Source organism: Cryptomeria japonica, chromosome 1, assembly GCF_030272615.1.
Source record: "Cryptomeria japonica chromosome 1, Sugi_1.0, whole genome shotgun sequence".
Taxonomy (NCBI): Eukaryota; Viridiplantae; Streptophyta; class Pinopsida; order Cupressales; family Cupressaceae; genus Cryptomeria; species Cryptomeria japonica.
The window spans coordinates 571,781,572-571,807,157 of record NC_081405.1 but is presented as its reverse complement, the minus strand read 5'-3'; the positions used below and the strand labels follow the sequence as shown (position 1 = coordinate 571,807,157).

The following is a 25,586-nucleotide window of genomic DNA, read 5'->3' as shown; positions in this document are numbered from 1 at the left end:
AAAGCATGTTCATCACAACAACTTTTTCAACAATATCCTTTCCTCCTACTCTACTCTACTATTTGGCTATTATCTATTATCTATTAACCCTTTACAAATGAGAGATTTGAGCCTTATATATTGAGATCTCATTACATTTTGAAGGCTCAGATTGATTCTCAAATCAATAGACAAGATCTTACAATAAAACCTTAATTAGGGTTTGTTACAACAAACTCTGCTTTGGCCAATGAAATGATTACAACATTTGGGACACGTGTCCTCCTCTGAATTCTAACCAATAAATGATGAGGTTTGGTACATAAAACAATACTTGATTAAGTGCCATGTGTCACTAGCTCTTTCCTTAGATGAGTTAGGTTCATCGAACTCGAACATCTTGACTTGGAACCCTCTAATCGGTTTAATGATGACTAGATGTCACCTCGGCTTGCATTGTAGACTTGATACCTTCTCACAAAGAAGTGTTTGCGATTGAGCAATATCTCTTGATACTCAACATTATTTAGCTTGCTAAACATGATGAAGATAGTGGGACATATTCTCAAATTGCATCATCATTGTGACCAAATCCTTAACTTTGATTAACTCTTCTGGAACTATCTTCATTCCTTGTTCATGTTCACATTTCAATTCTCAACCTTGGGAATTCGTCTCTTGTAATGAATCTACTCCCTTGTGTAGCCAGCCCTTCACCTTGATTGTGTTTGATTCTGACTTCAATGCTTGATGCCAGGACCCATTTGCTCATGGTGTACTCGACCTTGATCTCCTTTGTAGCACCCTGACTCGAACGCCTTCACTTGATGTGGTGAGCATCTTCATGTTGTACTAGCTCTAAATACCTTGTTGTACTGATTGTAACCTTGGGTTTCCGAAGGAAATTCAAGGTTGTAAAATTCCTTATGTTGATCTTCACACTTGCTGTTTTGAGATGTTCCTTCTTTGATGCCTTAGAGCGTAGAACTTGTCTTGGCATCGGATTTGTGGATATCTTCTTTGATATCCTCTTCATGTTGCAACTGAGTCTTCTTGGTCTTTTCACATTCTTGAGCACCTTTCCTAGCCTTCCATCCTCACATAAAAAACCCGATAGACAAACACAACAAATCAAGAATCATGATAATAAAGCAATCCATCACACCCCTAATTCATCATAAATTAATTTAAATCTGAAAATGACAATCTGCTGATGGAATTTGTCCTTGAATTTCTGTTCCAAAATTTGCCCAGGTCTGCTCTGCACATTTCCTTTGCTGGGAAATTCACCCTTGATGTTGAAGAGTAGCTGGAAACCCCTTTGTCACTCCCTGGGCGCTCGTATCCCTGTATCCAAAATGGATATGTATCCGATACGGCCTGGATATGTATCCAATACTGTACCCACATGTGCCCAAAAAACCTTGATTTTCCAACCATGCTGGATACTATGTGATTTGATTTTTAAAAAATTTGAAATAAATCTTCCTAAATTTAATTTAAAAAAAACTTCATTCATGCATTTAAAAAAAAATTTGGTATAAACAAAATTTACACCAAATGAGAAAGACAAATGAAATGTTTTTCTATTTTAGTGACCCCTTTTTTGGGTTACCTTCCAATGCACTTTACTATTTTTGCATATTGTAAACTGTTAAAACAACTTATAATTATTTATGTAGCAATTATGCATCTATATTGCTTTTGAAGTAATGAAAATCTCCTTTAATATCTTAGAAAATGTGTTAAATATATGTGTATGTGTTCTATATGAATGCTGTATCCAGCCGTGTCCATATTGCGGGTCTTAAAAAATGGCCGTATCCGTATCCGATACCGTATCCATATTTGTATCCGTATTTGTGTCCATGACTTGATCATCAAATTTGGATTTGCAATGCCCTAAGTCTTCCATCTCTGCTTTAAAATCATTCAAATGTGGAAATGATTTTCAAATTTGGAAATTGTTGATGTTGATCAAATTGCAGATAGGATACACCCCCAAAATCAGGATGCCCTGGCTGGAAAGTTTGCCCAGAATCAGGTCTGATCCTCTGTCACAAAACTAGTGAAGATGTCTGCCACCTCACACCAAATTGAACTCTGAAAATCTGATGAAGGTCTGATGGAATTTTGTTCTTGTAAAGTCTGCTGGTTACAACTTTCTTAGATCCGCTGTCATATTCCCGTATAGACAGCGGAAATCATTAGAAACATAACTATACGCGATATGTACATAAATATGTATTTTTCCAAATGTTCAAATTAATAAATTATATTGACCGCTTAAATGCATTTAGACCTTAACTAATAGTAGTAATGAAAGGATGCATCCATTCCCAAGTCATCTCCGGAAAAGACGCCATGCTTCCAAGGAGGGGTCACCTGGTTTCGGGAAGTATAAACCCCGCACACCAAGGGAAGCACGGGGGAAGGAGGTGACAAGGGCAAAGCGCAAGGAGGATCTGCAAACAGGTAACCTCATTAGTCAGCAATGATATTAATTTCAGTTTCATCTTTTACGATGCCTAAACAGCCATGAGGGTTAGCCAGTCAGCGCATCAGGCAGCAGCGATGTGGAGGGCGAGTCGCTGGTTCTTCCTAGTGATGAAGAACCAGCGCCTAGTAAAGCATCCCTCCCCATCGCCGGCAGTCTGGTACGTTCCCAGGCTAGTCCGTTTGGGTGTTGCAATGTGTCCATGGGATTATCGTCCAATGAAGTATTTCCATATGCAAGCTGTTTCCAATCTGTCTTTCTTTAACTCATCCTTGATATCAACGGTAATGAATATAATCTAATTAGTTGCACAGATTAATTGCTAAATCAGATCAATGCATAAAAATTCTTGCCAATGAATTAAACACATCTATAATGTGCAAAAGGTTAAAATGAACTTATCTTCCACGCCAAATAGAAAACCTGCAATATCAGGTTTAGTATAATAATTAATTCATTAAAATGAACTCTAGTAACAGACAAAAAGGAATAAACATAATTCATTTATTCACAGACGCAACAAAATAAGTAAAGAAAAGGAATACTAATTAATGATAGTCATATTTATGCAACTAGGCACAAACGTAATGAATCAACCCTACAAATTGACAGAATGGATAAATGTTAACCAAGTAATACAAATTCTATAATTATGAATCCATGTTTTCTGTAGACATTTATTATCATCCTGCTGTCCTCTGTTGTTAGTACATTCAAGATAATGAGTGCAAGCCAGGGGTATGCTGGGCCCATTCTCAGGTGGCCCTATTAGCCCTAAGAGACGGGATGGGTCTGGATGGGTAGCTCAGCCAACCTGGAGAGTCCTCAAAGCCTAGAATGGGGCATGTGTGTATTTTTCACTGCAATAATTATGCTACTGATTTAATATTACTGCTGACATATAAAATGAAATATCTATAATGTTGCAGGAAACCATAGATCTGTTTATTTCATTTGCCCTAATCAAACCTTCGGTGGACAGATCAGGCCCTAATTATCAGGAAGGCGAGGTAGGTACAGCTGAGGCACATTACATCCGGAATGGCATCCCACCCTTATCTCATATGCCTCTGCAAACTTGAATTCACATTTCCCTCGACAAAGCCGACCTAGGGCTTAATCTTTCCATGAGCGGGCTTGAAAGGTTGAAGTGCACAAAAGAAGCTTAGCGCCTAGTGCATGTATGCCTGCATAACCTGAGCGCATTGTGCAGGTGTGCTTGCACAGAGTTGGGTATACTGCGCTATGTGATGACCCCAAATTAAGGAGAGGTCTTGGGGCACACACGGTGTTCTATAACACCCATTTTAAATGCTTTTGCCTTATAGATTTTTTAATAAAATGGAAATTTTGGTCGGTTCTGGCCGACGTGGCTTAGTAGGTAGTAAATTTATTTTCTTTTGTTTTGGGTATCTGGCCTCTTAACATGGCACTGCCCTGGAGACACAAGCGCCTAGATAAGAGTGGGGAACGGAGAAGGGAGGGTGGCTGGGTTTATTGAAATTGCCTGTGGGCACGATAGGGACTGGGATGATTATCTCAGGCCTAAAGCAAGGTGGGAAGCTAATCCCATTCTTGTTATTCAATTTGCCGAGTTTGGAATCACATACTATTGTTATTGCAGCTGGGTATTGTTGAGGAGTCACAGATAAGGAAATCATGGGATTTCATAGATTGCAGGAGCAGCGATAAGGAGTGGAGAGAGTGCAAGAGGAGGTGACTGTTCACATAAGGGATTGAAGAGCTTATATTTGTCTCTGCATTAAACGTATGCACCTTCAGATCTGCTTGGGCGCCAATTTGAGAGACCTTATGTGCTGTCCAAGGCTTCAAGGAAGGCTACAGGGAGACTTCGGGTTTTAGCAGACCTAGGGAAAGAGCTTGAGGTGAAACACGACTCCAGATACTTAGTGGGGTGTGAGCTGGTAGTGAGTATGCCTCTGAGTCAATATTGCTCAAGTTCATCATATCATGTATGCTGGGAGGTTCGGATGATTATGAATTCAGTTCATCTCTGTAAGTTGAAATACTTGACCAATGCATTGGTGTGCATTATTGTAAGAGACTGAACTGGTGAATGAAAGAGACTGAATTTATTTGAGAAATTATTTTGAAATTGCTGATTGTCTTCTGTATTGATTTATTAATGATCTGAGCAATTATTACTGAGTTGTATGATTTCATTTCTAGCTGAGTGAATACTATTGAAGACTGGGTTGTTAATTATAAAAAAAATCTTTTCAAGTTTGGTATATTTCAGTGGTATCAGAGGGTAAGTCCTGCCAGCTTGTAGGGAATTGATTATGAGCGAAAGAGAGCAGAGATAACAGCAGAGGGAAAAAAGAAGGTTACCATTAGTGACACAGGAGACGAAGAGGCAAGAGCCTTCTTCAAGAGGTCTAAGGAGCTGCATCTCAGCATGTCTGAGATGTTGAAAGAAGTGGCACAGTTGTTGAAGGGAATCCATCAGAATCATGGTGGTGACAAGTCTGAAACAGATAGGAGCAAAAGAAGTGCTACTAATGATGGGAAGTCTATTAATAACGTTGAAAATCTCAGGGAGAAAAAGTCTTAGCCAAGACATTCAGGACTAAGTTTTTGACAAGTGAAGAAGTTGGTGAGGACCAACTAGGCCAGGTCAATGAAATGGGTCGCCTTCATGCTGAATACCATGCCCTGAGTGAAGCAGTTAAGAATAATATGACCTTTACCAAATACTGTGGACTGAAAGCAAAAGGAGGGCATAGGAAGAGGGGGTGTGAGATGAAGGATATTCAGCACCGATCGAGAAAAATTACAATGCCTAATTTTGATGGAAAGAGTAGAACCACAACCAGATCATGGTTACAAGAACTTGACACTTACTACTCATTGAACCTACTGATGGGGGAAGAGGTCATCAAGTTTGCAACCTTGCATTTGGAGGAATAGCTCATGAGTGGTGGTACCATGGGTTAGCAACTCAAGGACATGACTTAGTTTCAACCATAGAGGAATTCAGTCAAAGACTGGTTGAGAGATTTGATAGAACTGATCCAGAAATACATTTCAGGAATTTAGCCCAATTGAGGCAAGAAGGCACGGTCGAAGACTATGTAGCTGAGTTTGAAAATCTTGCTGTAATGGTGCCTGATGTGTCAGATAGGAGGCTGATAGTACTCTTTGTGGAAGGATTAGCTGAGCCCCTTAAGGATTACTAAAAGCTTTATATCCTACAACCTTCAATGAGGCCATGACATCAGCTCTCAACTTGGAAGACTCAGTGGCAGGGGACAGCTTCACAAGTAAGAGGACAGCTCCACTTATGCAGACCAAAAAGCCCTTTCAAAGAAGTTCAATGGCCCCAAGAATGCCTACAGCTAAGGTGCAGCAAATGGATGTAAGTAGGAATGAATTAAGGAGGAAGTTGTGTTTTACATGCAAGGAACCATGGCAGCCAGGACATCGTTGCTTGGGGAGGGGACAGGTACATTATATTGAAGTTATCTCTGATGAAGATGCTGAAAGTGATGCTGTTGGTTCTGAAAATGAAGTGGAAAATCATGAAGATTCCGTAGGAGGCACACTTGCTGCCCTCATAGGAGAACAACGCTATAGTGCGTTCTGCATTAAAGGGGTCTTGAAAGGACAAAAGTTAATCATCCTAATTAATGGTGGAGCCACTTACAACTATATCAATGAGGAAGTGGTAAGGAGGCTTGGACTGCATTCAGTTCCCATTGAAGGTTTTGATGTGAAGGTGGTCAGTGGAACTATTCTCTCTTGCACTCGGAAGGTACCTCAAATTTAATTAACAATGGGAGATTATAAATTGCAGGATGAATTCTATGTGATTGATATGGATATGGAAATAGTCTTGGGGTGTCAATGGCTGTATGCAATTGACAAATATGAGATCATTTAAAGAAAAATGAAAATCTCTTTCCAACACAATGGGAAAAAGGTGGTATTACATGGATTATCCAGCAAAGGGACGATGGAGATATCAGCCAAAAGAATGGAATGAGTTTTTCGTAAAGAACAAGTAGCATGGGCAGCGGAATGTCTTATCACCAATACAAATGCTGCTAGGAAAGAAGGAACTACCAATGTGCAGATTCAATTTATATTGGACAAACGTAACAGAGTATTCAAAGACATACCCCCAGGCTTGCCCCGTAATAGAGGTTTCCAGCATATCATTGAGCTTTAAGGAGCAAAACCAATGATGATCACTCCTTACCATCATCCAAAAGTATAGGAGGAGATTGAAAAGGCAATTAGGGAATTGTTGGATATGGGACATATTCGGACCTAGTTCTAGCCCTTTTGCATATTCAGTTGCCCTGGTTAAAAAGAAAGATGTAACTATGAGGATGTGCATTGATTACCGAGCTCTCAATAAAAGGATCATTAAGAATAGCTACCCAATACCACGCATTGTTGAGTTAATCAATGAGCTTCAAGGAGCAAGGTACTTCTCCAAGAATGATTGATTTGCATTCAGGGTGCCATCAAATCAAGGTCGGGGATGAGGATGTACACAAGACAACATTTCGATGTCATTATGGGCACTATGAATTTCTGGTGATGCCTTTTGGTCTCATCAATGCCCCAACAACTTTCCAATCTTGTATGGATCAGATATTTTTTCTGCAATTAAGGAATTTTGTGTCGGTCTTCTTTGATGACATCTTTGTCTATAGCAAGACTTGGGGAGATCATCTAAAACATTTGGATGAAGTGTAGAGTATTTTAGAGGAGCAGTCCTTTTATGCCAAGGCATCGAAGTGTGAGTTTGGTTTGCAAGAAATCTTGTATTTAGGGTTCAAAATCAGTGAACATGGAGTGAGTGTAGATGAAGAGAAGATGAAGGCCATCCAAGATTGGCCTAGGCCAAGCAACCTAGCACAACTCCGGGGATATGTGGGGTTATGCAGCTACTACAGAAGGTTTGTAAGTGGGTTTTCACAGCTAGCTGCCCCCTTAACCAATTTAACAAAGAAGGGTGCATTCATGTGGACTTCATCAGCTCAACAAGCCTTTGACAACCTCAAAGAGGTAATGAGTTCGTGCCCGGTTTGGGCCATTCCAGATTTTTCACTTCCTTTTGTTTTGGAATGTGATGCTTCCGGTGAGAGAATAGGGGCTGTCTTGATGCAAAATAAACATTCCATTGCATATTAGAGAAGGAAACTCAAAGAAGCTGAGCGTAACTCTCAATTTATGACAAAGAGATGCTAGCCATAATACATGCTTTGACCAAGTTTAGACAATATTTGGTTTGCAACAAGCTTTTGGGCAAAACTGATCATAACAGTCTGAAATACTTCCTTAATCAAAGAGATTTGAATGATAGGCAGCAAAAGTGGGTCTGTAAAATTCAGGCCTATGACTTTGACATTGAATATGTTAAGGGGAATAATAATGTAGTGGCTGATGCTTTGTCTAGAAAACCTCATTTACATTCAATCTCTGATATATTTACTGACTGGAGATCATTAATTACTGCTGAGTATGCCAAAAATCCATTTGCTAATAATGTTGTGGAAGGCGAGGTGCAAGATGATAGGTTCAAAATAGTTGACGAGCTGATTCTTTATAAAGGACAGGTTTACATTACACCTGATTCCAAAATGAAGGAAAGAATTTTAAAGGCTTGCCGTGATACCCCTCTTGCTGGTCACCCTTGCTTCTACAATACATATAAACAAGCGAGGGAATGTTTTTCTTGGAAAGGGTTGAAAAAGGATGTGATGCAGCATGTAAGAGAATGGAAAGAATGCCAACAAAACAAGGAGCATCATGTTTTCCTAGCAGGGCTATTGCAGCCTTTGCCCATCCCAAATCAGAAATGGGAGAGCATATCTATGGATTTTATTACCGGGTTGCCAAGGGTCCAAGGTAAAGATTGTTTATATGTAGTGGTTGATGGACTTGTTAAGTTTTATGATCAGATTAGATAGATAGTAAATCAAACACAAATGCACAGAATATATCCTGGGAAAACCTTCCTCTTGAAGGTGAAAAAACCCAACAATTAATCTCTTGCAATATATATTAGCAAATGTCTTTACAAATGCTTCACACTTTGAAGCTATACAATAAGCAGATTCAATCTAGAATCAATCAATACATTATCGATTCCATTCGCCTCGTATGAAGATCACAACTTGCTGACTAAGTTAACAATTTGTTAAACATCAACCACAATGTGTAGAAGTAGAATCCGAACTGCTGGTGTTAGAATACAGCCTGCTACAGATATATACGATGTGCTGGTAAGAGAAGAAGATATTTCGATCTGTTGTATTAGAACGCAAACTGCTGATGGAGAGATATCGATCTGCACTTAGGAATACAATCTGTCGTGAGGTGTGTTGATCTAAATTGCCAAGAAGAAATGACCGAGCCCATCTATATATATAAAAGTCATGTCTTATTCAAGCAACGCGACTTATCCATAAGTCGGCTTATGATTTAATCAACATGACTTTTCATTAACACGTCTTATGCCAAGGGTCACGACTTCCAAGGTGATTGATTATTAGATATGTATTTATTAACAAGTCTTTTCATTACAAAGGATGGAAATGAGAAATCAGACACATTAAATGTGTAAGGCCGATCCGACCCTTCACACATTTGAAAGCAAAGTCGGCCTTGAGGAGTCCGACCGAAGCTATACATCAACACTCCCTCTTAGCTAGGGAGGAATCCTTCTCGATAATTGAGTCACATAGTGACATCCACCATGGCTACTCCCAAAGGGTGGGTCCATCATGGCTACTCCCATGTATGGACATGTAAGTGAATACAAGTGCTTCATCACGGAGTCACTCAACGTGATGTAGTCATCTCAATATGACGTTCATCATGGCTACTCCGAGAGGGTGAATAAGCACAAATGCTAAGTCATGGAGTCTCTCACATGACATCCACCATACCTACTCGCAGAAGGTGAAACGAGGGCTGGAACCTCAAACTTCTCTCACAAAGAAGAATGCATAACAAGGGCTGATACCTCAAACTTCTCTCGCAGAGAAGAATGCATAACAAGGGCTTGCACCTCAAACTTCTCTCACAGAGAAGCATGCATAACAAGGGCTTGCACCTCAAACTTCTTTCACAGAGAAGAATGCATTATAATACATATCAAGTAATTACTGATGCTGAGATTCCCTCTCAGCAAGGGCCTCATTCTCCACAACTCCAAGATTGTCTTGAAAATGTACAAACTTCACTTTCGCAAGAGGTTTGGTGAGAATGTCAGTCGTCTGTTCCTTAGTGCAAATGTATCTCAACTGAACCGCGTTCCTCTGTACTATATCTCTGATATAGTGGTACTGAATCTCAACATGCTTTGTTCTGTCATGGAACACTGGATTGACTGAAAGCTTCGCACAACTTTGGTTATCACAATGAATGGTAGTAGGCTCCAATGATTGTCCAAACAATCCTGCAAGGAGCTTACGAAGCCTCACTGCTTTGCGAGTTGCCACACATGCTGCAATGTATTCTGCCTTTGCAGTGCTCAGAGCTACTGAAGACTGCTTCTTGCTACATCAGGAAATCATAGCAGATCCCAAGCTAAAGCAACAACCAAAGGTGCTCTTCCGATCAGTAACGCTCCCTGCCCAATTAGAATCAGAATATCCTTCAAGAATCAGGTCCACACTGGAAGAGTATTTCAAACCATATCCAATTGTGCCACGCAAGTATCTCAAGATATGCTTGGCTGCAACTAGATGTATTTGTCTAGGTTCACTCATGAACTGGCTAAGTGCACTCACTGCATAGCAAATATTTGGTCTAGTGTTAACCAGATACATCAAGGACCCAATCAATTGTTTGTACATAGTAGGGTCCACAAGATCTGAACTAGCTGCAACTTCCCTCAATTTCTTCAAGTTAGTTTCCTTTGGTGTAGACATAGATTTACAATCTGACATTCCAAATCTCTTCAAGATATCGATGGTGTATTTTCCTTGACTCAGGATAATTTCATTGGGCCTCTGCCAAACTTCCAACTCTAGAAAGAAGTGCATGAGTCCTAAGTCCTTCGTCTCGAATTATGAAGTCAACTCCTTGCATCTATCAATGAGATGATCTTCTCCTATGACAAATAGGTCATCAACATAAAGTACCAATATCAACGTATCACCATTGAATATCTTGAAGTAAAGGTTGGGATCAACATCATTCTTGCAAAATCCCAAACCCACTAAGAATCTGTCAATTCTTTCATACCAATCCCGAGGAGCTTGTTTAAGACCATATAGGGTTTTTTTCAATTTACACACATGAGACTCTTTCCCATGAATCACGAACCCCTTAGGTTGCTCGATGTAGACCTCTTCTTCAATCACACCATTGAGAAAAGTTATCTTCACATCCATCTGATGTAACTTCCATCCCTTAGCTGCTGTAATGGCAATGATGGTTCTAATGGAAGTATAGTGAGCAACAAAAGCAAATGTTTCTTCATAGTCTATTCCTTCTTGTTGAGAGAAACCACGAGCCACAAATCTAGCCTTGTACTTTTCAATGCTACCATCAGCTGCATGTTTAATCTTGTACAACCACTTGGAAGATACAACAAACTTCCCTTTTGGTCTAGGCACGATATCCCACACATCATTCTTGAGAATGGATTGATACTCCTCATCCATTGCATCTTTCCAAACCTGTTGTTTTGAGGCTTCCTCTACGTTGGAAGGTTCAGACTCAATAAGATTACACATCAATGCAACATAATTAGAAAATCTCTGTGGTCTTTTACTTTCTCTGAATGTTCCTCTAAGAGCGGCAAACTATTTTGCTTCCCACATAGTGTTTCTTGCTCAAAGAGGTCTCTTTCGAGACACAACAATATCTCTAGGTCCATCAGTGGGATCCAAAGGTTCAATTGGATCATCATACATATCAAGTTCTGTAGACTCTCTCTGAATCTCAGGAGCATGATCAACATCCATGTTTTGAGGAGTCTCATCATCTATCTCCATGTATGAACCCTTAGATTTCTTGAATGCAACATCTTCCTCAAATGTGACATCCCTACTTACTTCTATTTGTTTATGACCAAGGATGTAAATACGGTAGGCTTTGGAGGTTTCACTGTAGCCCACAAATATCCCTCTCTTGCCAGAAGGTTCCAACTTGGTCCTCTTGTCCTTGGGAATATGAACATACACAGGACAACCAAAGATCCTCAGGTGACTGATATTAGGCTTGATCCCTGAAAAGGCTTCTTCAGGAGTCATATTTTGCAATATCTGATGAGGACATATGTTCTAAACATATACGGTTGTTCTAGAGGCTTTTGCCCATAGAAAAGTCTAAAGGTCTTGATCATGGATCATAGCTTTTGCATCTTCAACAATAGATCTGTTCTTCCTTTCTGCAACCCCATTTTGTTGAGGTTTGTAAGGAACACAAAACTCCTTCTTGATCCCTGACTCAATACAGAAATCACGAAAGCTACCCAAGGTGTACTCACCTCCATTATTAGACCTTAAAATTTTAATTTTCTTTGCAGACAAATTTTCTACTAGAGCATTAAACTCCTTAAACCTACCTAGGACTTCATCAGACTCTTTAGACCTTAAGAAATAAATCCAAGTCTTCCTAGAGTAGTCATCTATGAAAGTTACATAATACAAACATCTACTTGGGGATGGAATTGACATTGGTCCACATAAATCTGAATGTACAAGATCTAGTATTTCTTTAGACCTACTTTCACTGCTATGAAAAGGACTCTTAATATTTTTACCCATAGCACAACCTTTACAAGTGCCATCATGTATATGATTAAGTTTAGGAATACCTTTTACCATCTTTTCCAGTGATGGAAGAGCCCTAAAGTGGAGATGTCCAAGCCTTCTGTGCCAAAGTTTGATGGAACTGGAAGAATCATGAATGCTTGAACTGGAAGAGTGGAGAGTTTATACAAACTCTCATGTTGATTTCCGATCACACGAGCGGTCTTGATGTTAGAGTTCTTAGGCCAATACATCACTTAGGTGTAGAGAAACTCGAGATTCAAGGTTTAGAGATGTAGCACCAAATCCTTTTACTAAATAGCGTGCATCATCTCCAATAATAACTTGAAGATTTGACTGCTCCACCAAATTAGAAAGGTGATCCAATAGCCGATGATGTGTTTAGAGGCTCCACTATCAATCAACCATCACTATTTGTAGGAACATTGCTCGATAAAGCTGATATGAAAAGAAAACTATTTGAGTTATCTTCAACCTCCTTCTGAGATGAGACTTCATTGATGTTTGCTTCTTGATGATTTGCTCTTGTCGAACAATCCTTTGCAAAGTGACCAAACTTGTCACACCTAAAACACTGGATGCGAGAGAGATCTTTCTTCTTCCTAGAATCAGGTGCAAAATCTGATTTCAGATCTCTATTCCTTTTGAAGTTGCCCTTCTTCCAATTCTTACGTTTCTTGGTAGATTGAGTGGCAAGCACATGTGTATCTTCATTTTGAGAGCTTTTGATAATTCCCCTAGCTGCCAATTTTGATTCTTTTTGAATACAATCCGCACGAAGTCGATCAAACTTAGGTAATTTAGATCTTCCACTTATGCTTTGGATAAATGGTTCCCTTGAATGAGGAAGGCCATTCAAGGCTAGCATGACAAGGTCTTTATCAATCACTTGATCTCCAATTGTGCTTACTTGATCTCTCAATTCTGAAATTTTCATGAAGTAGGTGATGACTGAATCTCCCTTTGCCATCTTCACTTGGTGGAGTTGTTGCCTTAAGGTAAGAGCCCTACTTACATTGTTAATCTCATATAAATCTTCCAAGGTCTTGAACATATCTCTCACAGTTGTCATCTTGGAGATGAGAGGCACCAAGTGATCCCTCACGGAGTCGATTAATATCTTCTTTCCTTTGATGTCATTTTTCTTAAATTGAAGCTTCTCCTCATGATCTTCAGGTATGGATAAATCCTTTTCCTCCACAAATTGAAGAATATCATTTTCTTCAAGTGTAATGAGCATTTTAAACTTCGATGAGGTGAAGTTAGATGTGCCTTCAAGCCTATCTTCAACTTTAAGGCTGTTCACCATTTTCGAGACTTAGTAGATACTTCTCGAAGGAGGGAGAGAGGAGAGAAAGCTGAAAAGTTGTAGAGAATCTGATCACGATCTTCTTTCACCGTGGCTGACAGTAAATCAAACACAAATGCACAAAATATATCCTGGGAAAACCTTCCTCTTGAAGGTGAAAAAACCCAGCAATTAATCTCTTGCAATATATATTAGCAAATGTCTTTACAAGGCTTCACACTTTGAAGCTATACAATAAGCAGATTCAATCTAGAATCAATCAATACATTATTGATTCCATTCGCCTTGTATGAAGATCACAACTTGCTGACTAAGTTAACAATCTGTTAAACATCAACCACGATGTGTAGAAGGAGAATCCGAACTGCTGGTGTTAGAATACAGCCTGCTACAGATATATACGATGTGCTGGTAAGAGAAGAAGATATTTCGATCTGTTGTATTAGAACACAAACTGCTGATGGAGAGATGTCAATCTGCACTTAGGAATACAATCTGCCATGAGGTGTGTTGATCTAAATTGCCAAGAAGAAATGATCGAGCCCATCTATATATACCCAACCATGTCTTATTCAAGCAATGCGACTTATCCATAAGTCAGCTTATGATTTAATCAACATGACTTTTCATTAACACGTCTTATGCCAAGGGTCAAGACTTCCAAGGTGATCGATTATTAGATGTGTATTTATTAACAAGTCTTTTCATTACAAAGGACGGAAATGAGAAATCGGACACATTAAATGTGTAAGGCCAATTCGGCCCTTCACACATTTGAAAGCAAAGCTGGCCCTGAGGGTCCAACCGAAGCTATACATCAACAGGACTAATGAGGTACGCAAATTTTCATGCGATACCATCAGATTTCAAGGCACCTCAAGTGGTAGATTTTTTTTTTTGAGGAGGTTTTCAGACTTCATTGGTTATCAAAAGTGATTGTAAGTGACTGGGATAGCAGGTTCCTTAGTTTATTTTGGCGGGAGTTGTTTCGATTGACAAGGACATAAATGACACTTAGCACCAACTACCATCCACAAACAGACGGACAAACTGAGATAGTCAACAAATGGATTAAGGGTTATCTGAGGAACTATGTCACAGGTCAGCAAACAGCATGGATTAAGTGGTTGCATTTGGGGGAGTATTGTTTACAACACCACTTATCACATGTCAATAGGCATGTCTCCTTTCAAGGAACTCTATGACTATGATGCTACTTCTTTTGTGTATCTGATTCATACTGATAGTAGAGTTCCTAGCACTAAAGATGTGGTTCAGCAAAACAAGGATATTATTGTGGTCCTCAAGGAGAACTTGCAGCGTGCTTAGAATCAACAAAAGTTATATGTTGACCGGCATTGGAGGGAATGATCGTTTGAGGTGGGTGACATGGTGTTTTTAAAGTTGCAGCCCTATAGACAGTCATCCATTAAGGGAAGTGGAGTAGAAAAGTGTAACCACACTTCTATGGTCCCTACCAAGTTGTAAGAAAAGTGGGACAGCCTGTGTATGAGCTAGAATCACCACCCAACAACAGAATTCACAACACATTTCACGTTTCTTGCCTTAAAAAGGCCCTTGGACAGCAGATTGTGCCTTCAACAGAGTTGCCACCACTTGATTACGAGGGCAGAATGATACTAGAACCTGAAACAGTGCTGAATGTGAGAGAGAAGAAACTAAGGAATAAAGTGATTTCAAAATATTTGGTGAAATGGAAGGGACTGCACCCAGAAGATGCTACTTGGGAGGGGATAGAAATTTTCAAGCGTCCCAATCTGCAATTGCTTGAGGTCAAGCAATTAGAGGATGGGAGGACTGTGATGACCCCGAATTAAGAGAGGCCTTGGGGCGCAGGTGGTGTTCTATAACACCCATTTTAATTACTTTTGCCTTAGCGATATTTTAATAAAATGGAAATTTTGGTCGGTTTTGGCCAATGTGGCTTAATAGGTAGTAAATTATTATTTTTGTTTTTGGGAGCTGGCCTCTTAACACAGCACCGCCCTGGAGACACAAGCACCTAGATAAGAGTGAGGAACGGAGAAAGGAGGGCGGTTGGGTTTATTGAAATTGCTTGTGGGCATGATAGGGACTGGGACGATCATCTCAGGCCTCAAGCAAGGTGGGATGCTAATCCCATTCTTGTCATTCAATTTGCTGAGTTTGGAATTGCATATTAATGTTATTGCAGCTGGGCATCATTGAGGAGTCACAGATGAGGAAATCACGGGATTCATAGAGGTTGCAGGAGCAGCGATAAGGAGTGGAGAGAGTGCAAGAGGAGGTGACTGTTCGTATAAGGGATTGAAGAGCTTATATTTGTCTCTGCATTAAACATATGCACCTTTAGTTCTGCTTGGGTGCCAATTTGAGAGACTTACACACTGTCCAAGGCTTCAAGGAAGGCGACTGGGAGACTTTGGGTTGAGCAGACCTAGGGAAAGAGCTTGAGGTGAAACACGTGACTCTAGATCTTAGTGGGGTGAGAGCTGGTAGTGAGTATGCATCAAAGTCAATATTGCTCAAGTTCATCATATCATGTATGAGGGGAGGTTTGGGTGATTATGAATTCAGTTCATCTCTGTAAGTTGAAATACTTATGCAGGAATAGGTGTGCATTATTGTAAGAGACTGAACTGGTAAATGAAAGAGACTAAATTTATCTGAGAAATTATTTTGAAACTGCTGATTGTCTTCTATATTGTTTTAATGTTTTATAAATGATCTGAGCAATTATTACTGAGTTTTATGATTTCATTTCTTGTTGGGTGAATACTATTGAAAACTGGGTTGTTGTTAAGATTAAAATAAATCTTTTCAAGTCGGTATAATTCAGTATATGCAAGTGCACAAAGTTATTTCATGTTATACTTCAAAACTTGTTCTCGTTTTGATGATATTGACTCGCTCTCTCTATCATGTTAATGATCTTGATGCTTCCTCCTTTGATGTTGAATGTTGGTATTGATGTGCAAGGTCCCCATAATGTTTGATTTGCCTTCCTCTTGTTAAGTCCTCATAACCTGGATTAGCTCTTGATCTGCTTGCAATTTGCACTTGAGATGGAGGTTACTTGCAATTGACCATATATATATATATATATGCTACCCCCAGTCATCCAATTAGGTCAGCTTTCTTAACATCTTATTAGTAATTAAATCATTTCTTTGTTTCCAAGGCTGACTTGGTATTATATCAAACCTCCTTTACCCTTTCTACCTGTTGTGACGTATTCACACATCGCCCATTGCAAATGGGGACCCCTAGTTTTTTTTGCTTTCTGGGGTTTGCTTTCTAGGTTTTTAGGGTTTGTCTGTTAGCCTTTGCATTCTGAGTGTTGCCAGAGGGATCACTAGGATGGCAGGCTCTGTTTGAGCTAGGGTGAGTCCATGGGGCCCCAGAATTAGGGTTTCTTTGAAAGTCTTCCTTAGGGCCAGGTTTTGCTCTTGTTGCTAATTGTGTCTTGCTCGGTGAGTGAGTATCATCCTTGAAGGTTTGAGCTAGGTCAAGTTGGTGAGTGATGAAGTCTGGAATGTCATCCTGATTTTCAAATGCCCTGAAATTTGGCTAAGTCTGGAATGTCTTCCTGATCCTGAAATTTGACTGTTTGGAAAACTGAAGAATCCTCCAAAAACTAGATTTTGCATTATAACTTAAAGTATAAGTGACATTTCCTTCATTGCCCAAAGTCATGAACTAGCTCATTCCTAGGCATTTGTGAAGGCAAAACACTTATTTGGAGTGAAGAAATGTGAAATTGAAGTTAGGATTTGAGCCCAAGGATGATTTTCGCTCCTGACCCTTCCAAAGGGTCCAGAGCGAAATTCCAAGAAGACACCTATTCTTCACCTTATTTGCACTAAAAGTCTTGTTCCTTAGACATGTGGTGAAGGTTTTGATATGTTCTTGCCTAAGAAGTGTTTGAAAGCATTAAAGGATGAAGATTATGACCCAAGACATGAATTTCGCTCCTCACCCTTCCAAAGGGTCCAGAGCGAAATCTACCTTTTTCTCCACTTTGCTCAAGGATATGACCAAAATTGTAGACTTTTGAGGCATAGATGAGAAGGTTTTAGACCTTGGGATGATGAAAATCAACCTAAAAGGAGAATTTCACTCCTGACCCTTCCAAAGGGTCTAGAGCGAAATCTTCCATTTTGCCTTCCTTTGGCCTAAAAAACCTAGTTTGACCTTGCCTAGACCCAGTTGGATGATGGATTGTCTGGATTACGATAGAAGGAAGTTGAATTTATCAAGTTTGGAGGAGAATGAGATGAAAGAAAGTGAGAAACTAGCCAAGAGTAGGGATTTCGCTCTTGACCCTTCCAAAGGGTCCAGAGCGAAAATCCCCTCAAACCTCAATTTCTTACTTGTCAAGACCAAATTCCTAGTTTCTAAGGCATGTATGGAAGTGTTTGACATGTTTTTTGCCTAAGGGAATGACTAGAGGTGGAGGAAATGGAGGATTTTAGCCTGAAAATTGAATTTCGCTCCTGACCCTTCCAAAGGGTCCAAAACGAAATTCTTGAAAACACTCATTTTCCCCTTAGACAAGATCAGGACCTTGGTGGAGATGCAAGAAGAATGGTATATGTTTGCCTCCCAAGGAAGATTGGAGTTGAAAAAATGAACAATCAAGCCTAAGACATGATTTTCGCTCCTGACCCTTCCAAAGGGTCCAGAGCGAAAATCTCAATAAACCTCATTTTCTTCCTTGTTTGATCAAATTTTTAATATCCAAGGCATGTTGAAGGGAAGAATGGACATGTTTTGCCTTTAGGAATGTTTGAAAGCAATGAAAGGTGGAGATTTTGTCCTAGAAATGGAAATTCGCTCCCGACCCTTCCAAAGGGTCCAGAGCGAAATTTCACTAAAACCACCTTTTTTCCCAATTTTGTGCCAAGCCTAGTGCAGACTAAGGTGAATTGTGATGGGAGAGGTCCTTAGGAATGACTTCAAGTTGCTAAGAAATCATTGAATTTGAAGGAATTGAGCTAAACCAAGATTTTCGCTCCTGACCCTTCCAAAGGGTCCAGAGCGAAAATTCTACAATCACCTACTTTCCTTGCAAGACAAGTCAAACTTTGGGTTTTTATAGCTTGGATGAGTGTGAAGAAGTGTTTTCTTGCCTTTTGAAGTTGATTCAAGTTGAAAGGATGGAGGAAGAAGCCTAAAACAAGATTTTCGCTCCTGACCCTTCCAAAGGGTCCAGAGCGAAAACCCTAAAAACCATCTTTTTCTCCAAAATTTGAGTGAAGTCAGGCCTAGACCAAGGTGAGAGAAGTTCTTTCGATTGCCTTTGAGAGATTTTGACCATCAAAAATGTGAATTTTGAGCTAGGACATGAATTTCGCTCCTGACCCTTCCAAAGGGTCTAGAGCGAAATCCAAATGGGTCCTGTCCTTGGCCATGGTCTTGAGCGAATTTCTCCTTCCAGGCCTTCTTGGGGGTCAAACAAGTGTTGTCTTCATGAGGAAGGAGTTCAGAGGTGAGAATCATGGCATAGCAAGGGAAGAAGGAGATGGAATTGTGTCCTAATCTTGAATTTCGCTCTTGATCCTTCCAGAGGGTCTAGAGCGAAATTCCCCAAAACCACCCTTTTTTCTCAATTTTATGCTAAGTCAAGTGTGGGTCAGGATGGGGTAAGATTGGAGAAGTCCTTGAGCAAAACTTTGAGTTGCTAGTGATCCTTGAACATGAAGGAATTGAGCCAAATCAAGAATTTCGCTCCTGACCCTTCCAAAGGGTCCAAAGCGAAATTCCTAGGATCACCTATTTTCCTTGCAAATCAAGTTAAGTTTTTAGTTTTTATGGCCTAGATAGGAGTGAGGCGATGTATCCTTGGTCTTGGAGGTGGATTGGAGTTGAGAGAATGAGAAAATAAGCTCAAATCATGAATTTCGCTCCTGACCCTTCCAGAGGGTCCAGAGCGAAATTCCTAAAATCCACCTATTCCTTTCATATTTGTGCCAAGCCAGGCCTAGACAAAGATGATAGAAGCCCTTGAGATTGCCCTTGAATGGATTGTTGTTTCCAAAAATGATGATTTTGGGCTAGAGGAAGAAATTCGCTCCTGACCCTTCCAAAGGGTCCAGGGCGAAATCCATTATAGGTCCTGTCCCTGGCCATGATTTCGAGCGAAATTCTCCTTTCTGGTCATTTTGAAGTCAAACAAAATGTTGCAAACATGGGAGAAGGATCCAAGGATGAGAGTCCAAGTATAGAAAGTGAAAAAGATAGACCTTGGTGAAAGAAAACAAGCAAATCATGGATTTCACTCCTGACCCTTCCAAAGGGTCTAGGGCGAAATTCACCAAATGTCCTTTTTCTTCCAAATTTGTGCTAGACCAAGAGAGTGATCAAGGTAGATTGGGCTTAAAGATTGCCACAAGCATGTCTTAGAAGGGGTTGTGAGTGAAAGAAGTGAGTGTTTTGTCCATGATCAAGAAATTCGCTCCTTACCCTTCCAAAGGGTCCAGGGTGAAATTCTTATAGGGCTTGTCCCTGGGAAGGATTTTGAGCGAAATTTATTTTGAAGTCTTCTTGTTGATGATTTAAGGTGGAAAATGCTTTGTTGAAATGAACATGTCATATGTACTTAATCGCCTTTTGGTTTATTTTGCAGATGGAGAAAACCAAGCCAGATCAAGGACAACCTCTTCCAGTCCAGCATCATCAAGGACGACCACTTCCAGTCCATCATCGTCAAGGACGTTCCACAAGCAAAAGGGAAGACTCAAGGTGTTCAAGGAATTGCCAGCTACCTCCATAACCTTCACTTTGCCACACTAAGGAACCACAAGATGACAATGAAAGGCGTTGCCAGCATTTCAAGGAAAGGTACACCACCCATCCATCATGTCAAAGATAGAGGAGAATCAAATAAGGTCAGTGCAAGGGTCCGTTGAAGAAGCAGATAGTCTCAGAAGAGTTAATCAAAGTTAGCTTCTCAACATCATCAAATTCAACATCAACCAAGTTACAAGTGTCAGACAAGGTGGCGTCCCAGTCATCATTCCTCCAGTTGGATTGGTCCACCTCAGCGTGTCCAGATTCAATGTACCTGACTCATTGAGGACGACACAAAGTTCGAGGCACCTACCCATGCTTCCTATTGGTCCTCACCTTTGGAATGTAATTTTCTAATTGGCTAAGGAAGTTTGTTGTAACAAACCCTAATTAGGGTTTTTATCTTGTAATCCTAGCCATTGATTCTAAATCAATCAAAGTCGTCTATTTGTAAAGGGTTTCTCTATATAAGCTTTGGCTCCTCATTTGTAAAGGGTAATAGTTGATAAAAGTGGGTTAATAGTTGTTGGTTAATAGAGAATAGATAATAGTGAATAGTCAGAGAATAGGAAATAGTTAGAGTAGAATAGAAAGAGAAGGCAAAGATTGTTGCCAAGATGTTGTTGTAAAGGACTTGTAAACTTCATTGAAGAAATGGTGAGTTCTATGGGTCGATTCAACAATTTGCATGGTCTCTATACTTCTCAAATTTGATTTCATGTTATTAGATGAGTGGAAGAAATGTGTATGATCGATGGTGAAATTTGTATATCCATACTACTAGCAGTTTGTTGATTGCAGACTTGCCTTGTGTAGTCAACTGGAATCATTCAGCTTAAGCTTAACTTCAATTGTCGCTTCTTCATTGATATGCATCAGCCTGATGGTGTCCATGCCTGTAGCGGTGATCTGAACATCATAAAGCTTTCCTCAGAAGATCGCACTAACCTTGTGGAGATGGTCCGGGGATGTCAAATCAAGGCTTAGTTAGAATTTCATCAAAGGTCATTCATTGCTCCTACATTCTTAGTGTTAGAATTAGATCCTTCCCTCGCCCTTATCTTTTTTTTCCTTTTTCAAAATCTAGGACCAGTAAAATCTCACGTTCCAGCAATATCCAAAGCAAATCAGATGTTCAGGCAGTCAAATGTAAGTCCCCTTGTGATTCCAACAAAAATCACATCATACCACAAGAAGCTTATCCACACGTAGAGAACCTACATACAAGAACCTTGGAGTTGCCTCGATTGATCCTTCGGCGAAATCTTCAGCAGTCGGGAAACTTTGTTCAAGAGAGGATAAGGTACCTTCAGGTATTTTATTCTGTGTTTGGTCGTGTACAAAAAACACATCAACACTACCCTGGGTGCATATTACATGGTGGCATGCACAAAAGGGAGTGCATTTTACATATATGCTTGCACAAATTTGTAGTGTTCCATGGCAGTTGGGGACAGGCGGACATGAAGATGGGTTTCGGGGACTGGGGGACAAGGGGCTAAAGTTTGGGGATGGGGGGATATGATGGCGGGGTGGTGGTGCTGATATACATATAGTACTTGAAAAACTAGTGCCGATATACATATAATATATCTTTTATTATCTGATTATAACTGCTTTGGAGCATGGAACTGCAGTTCATATTCCTTGAGGATGAAAGCACTCATGGCAGGAATTGCATACAAAGAATATATCTTTAATTATCTGATTATTACTCATTTGGAGCATGAAACTGCAGTTCATTTAACTGGAGGACAAAACCCCTCATGGCAGGAATTTGTTGGTCTTGGAAATAAGCCACACCCAGACCGACGATGGACTGGTCCAAGAGGGGCCAGTAGCTCAGTGGTAGAGCACTCCAGCAGCGTATGGAAGGTCCTAGGTTCGAGTCCTAGCTGGTCCATGCTTCAACATGGTATCAAAGCCAGGTCCAGGCTAGGATCCCCAAGCACATGAGAGGTGTGGCTTAAGGGGGGGTGTTGGTTTTGGATATAAGCGACATCCAGACTGACGATGGACTGGTTCAAGAGGGGCCAGTAGCTCAGTGGTAGAGCACTCCAGCAGTGTATGGAAGGTCCTAGGTTTGAGTCCTAGCTGGTCCACGCTTCAACAAAATTGAAGGACAAAATCTCTTAATTTCTCATGAGTGGTTTCGCAAGGAAGTCACTATTGTGTTAAGTTGACTGATCTTCACATTATACAAATTTCAAACTAATAACGTTTGCTGTTTATCAGCAAATCTGATTACTATCTTTTAAAGAGATATTTAATTAGGCAAATTTGATTAATTGTCAGAAATACCAATTGGGAACTGTTTAGTTTCTGGTGTATATATTATTGTATGGAAATTAAAATTAAACTTGATTGGATATTACAAACTCACTTCAAATGATATGTTTCACAACCTATGCCATAGTGTTGAGTGTCTGCGGTGGCACAGGTGCAACAGCATTGTAAGCTTTGGCCAGGTCCAACACCTGAGTGAGCTCTAGAGAAGGCTGGTTCCTATCTACTCGACCCTAGTGCTAATCCTAATCAACATCTGCTGAGAATAAGTGTATGCAAAGAAATAAAAGAGGTGTTGTATAAATATAGAGATCGGGAAACTCCATAAAGAAAACCAGAACACACAAGAACACAGCCTACAAAAATTGCAGAACCACAAGCTCATGTGACATCTCATATGGCAAAGGGACTCCGATGTGTACTTTTGCCGTCCAGAGATTACACTCAATCACAAAAATGAGACTCTAGTGGAGGGCAAACAGGATGTGTGCGTCTTCAGGTATGATTATTGGATGCCTGCAGAGTGTGCTTAACCTCTGCAAGGAGACTCGGACCAAAAATGTGCAGAAAAAATGGTATAATGCAGCCTATATTTCTTCAGAGGGTACCCCCTTTCCAAAATGTTAAATACTTGAATGCACATTTATGGTCCACCCAAAATGTGAAGGCTGATCCATAGCCATCGATTTTACAAGGAGAGTCAACAGAGGAGGTTTAAAGAACATGGTAACTAAAAAGGGCCTCATGTAAGATTACTGGCCTCACACTCTTAATTTGGGGGGAAGGGGTAGGGGGTGAAAAGAATTGCATTAATTTAATAGAGGGCCTTACAAAATAATTCCTACTCAACAGGCTATGTGCTCCATGGGTATTGAAATATTAAGTATGCAAATTACGACAATGTGTACTTTCTATTTGCATAAAGCTTGCCAACTTTCTGTGGAATACCTATGTTGGTGAATTTGGGGTAGTAGTGGAAAATTGTATTATAAAGTCTGACATTTTTCCCATCTTTCATTAGATTTTGAGAGATGATGTCTTCAATCTGCCATGGACAGTGTGCCGAAGCTATTCTGGCTTCAAAACAGACCTTTCGTACAGTGCGATAGCGACGTGTTAGTCAATCGCAGCCGTTTATTGCAAAATCGACGGTGTAAAACGCGCGACTAACACCCGTGTTAGTCAATCCGTACTGCTGTTTTGGAGCCAGAAAAGATGCGTCCTGGACAGTGCTGCTTTCCCTTGTGTTTGTCTCTAAGTGGTACTTTCTTGTATCAGTCATACAAATAGTCATTCAATCGATGCTTCAAATCACTTTCTATTGGCAGGGAGGTGGGGAAACACTAATGCTTGTAAAAGATTTACTGAAAAGCTGATATTTATTTTGATTACATCTTCCTGGAAGCTGTATTTTTAATCTCTACATTGTGTGTAGCCTATTTCATTGCAGTCCTTTAATTTTTGAGTTAATGTTTCTGACAATCTTTGTAAGATTTGTTTAGAAACCTACTAATTCCAGATCATAGAAATTATTTGATTTTTTGGATTGTTTTGCATCCTTGAATGACAAGACACTAAATATAGTTTAGATTGCAGAATATGATGTCAAGCTATGGCGTAGACATAAGGTTTCGATATATTCTCTTTTTTTTTTTTACTTGAATCAATGATAGTCGTTGTGAAGTCTTGAGAATTGCACCCTTTAGTAGCTTATGCTGTATTTGTGTCATGAACAGGGGTTGACATAAGCATGAACACACACCTGAAGACAGTGAAACTGACGCTCAAGGGGAAAGCTCCTGTAACACTCGATCATCTCAGTGTCAGGGGCAATAATATTCGGTACTATATTTTGCCTGATAGCTTGAACCTGGAAGCGCTGCTGGTGGAAGATACACCAAGAATCAAGCCAAAGAAGACAACTGCTGGTATAATTTTTTTTTTCAGTAAGAACTGAGTACATTTTTTAATGGTTAATGATTTTAGATTTGAGTAAAGCCTTTATATTGGTTTCAGGCAAACCTATTGGTCGTGGGCGTGGACGAGGAAGGGGCCGTGGCCGTGGTCGTGGGCGGTAAATTGTATATATATATTTGAGAGTTTCAATGTAGTACTTGGTTGTACAAAATTATTGCAAACACTTTTGAAGCTAATCTGTAGCACTCTACGTTGCTGTCTGAGTATTTTCTTCGGGTGTGGAAATTTCTGTGAATTGAGGTTTTACTTGGGGCTACTTTCTTGGTCCTTAGATCACCATGATGAGTTGAGGTTTCTTGCATGCTGTTACTATTTTTTTGAGAGGCAATTTTCTTGTGATGACAATGTTTTATGCTGCCATTTTTTGCTAAAATGAAGTCTCAAAAGTTACAATACTCGCACATGAGGGTGTTATTTTGTGGAGTTGACTTGGTTTGTTAAGAAATGGTAGGCCTTGTATGCTTTCTTCTCAGCTGTGAGGATATTTGTACCCAGTGAAAGTACTTTCCTGAGCTTTATTTTGTACCTTCATATAGACTCGGATGATTCATTAGCCATCTCAGTTGGAACAATTTTTACTGGTTAAAAATATTGTTACATGTTTTTGGTATGTTCGTGGAAGTTTCCTCTTAATCATGTCAAGAATGAAATGGATAGTCTATTATTTAGAAACTGGTCAAGAACGAAATGGATAGTCTATTATTTAGAAACTGTGTTACGAAATTAATTGCATCGAAGGATGCGATCAAATTTCCCTATATTCAAATTTCCCAATAGTAGTCTCATTATAAACAATGCATTCTGCACGGTAATTCTAACAAAGAGCGAGGTTTCAAATTTATGCAGCAGATTTTTATACTAGATTTGCATCTCATTGATATGGTAGCTAGTCTGAGGGGCATTCTTTTGGTTATTCACTGGTTTAAACTTTATCCAAGCTAGCTGCATTAGATGAATCATGCCATATGACGAAATTAATAAC

At 39.8% G+C, this 25,586-nt stretch overlaps 1 protein-coding gene across 1 annotated transcript in view; it reads left to right on the top strand.

Moving 5' to 3' along the window:
- Positions 1-25,076, top strand: part of LOC131050178 (small nuclear ribonucleoprotein SmD1a) — a 37,025-nt gene extending 11,949 nt beyond the window's left edge. The window contains exons 3-4 of the mRNA XM_057984365.2: positions 24,364-24,555; positions 24,644-25,076. Of these exons, the coding sequence (XP_057840348.1) occupies positions 24,364-24,555; positions 24,644-24,705 (254 nt within the window). The 3' untranslated portion in view covers positions 24,706-25,076. The remainder of the gene's footprint in view (positions 1-24,363; positions 24,556-24,643) is intronic.
- Positions 25,077-25,586: the final 510 nt, after the last annotated feature.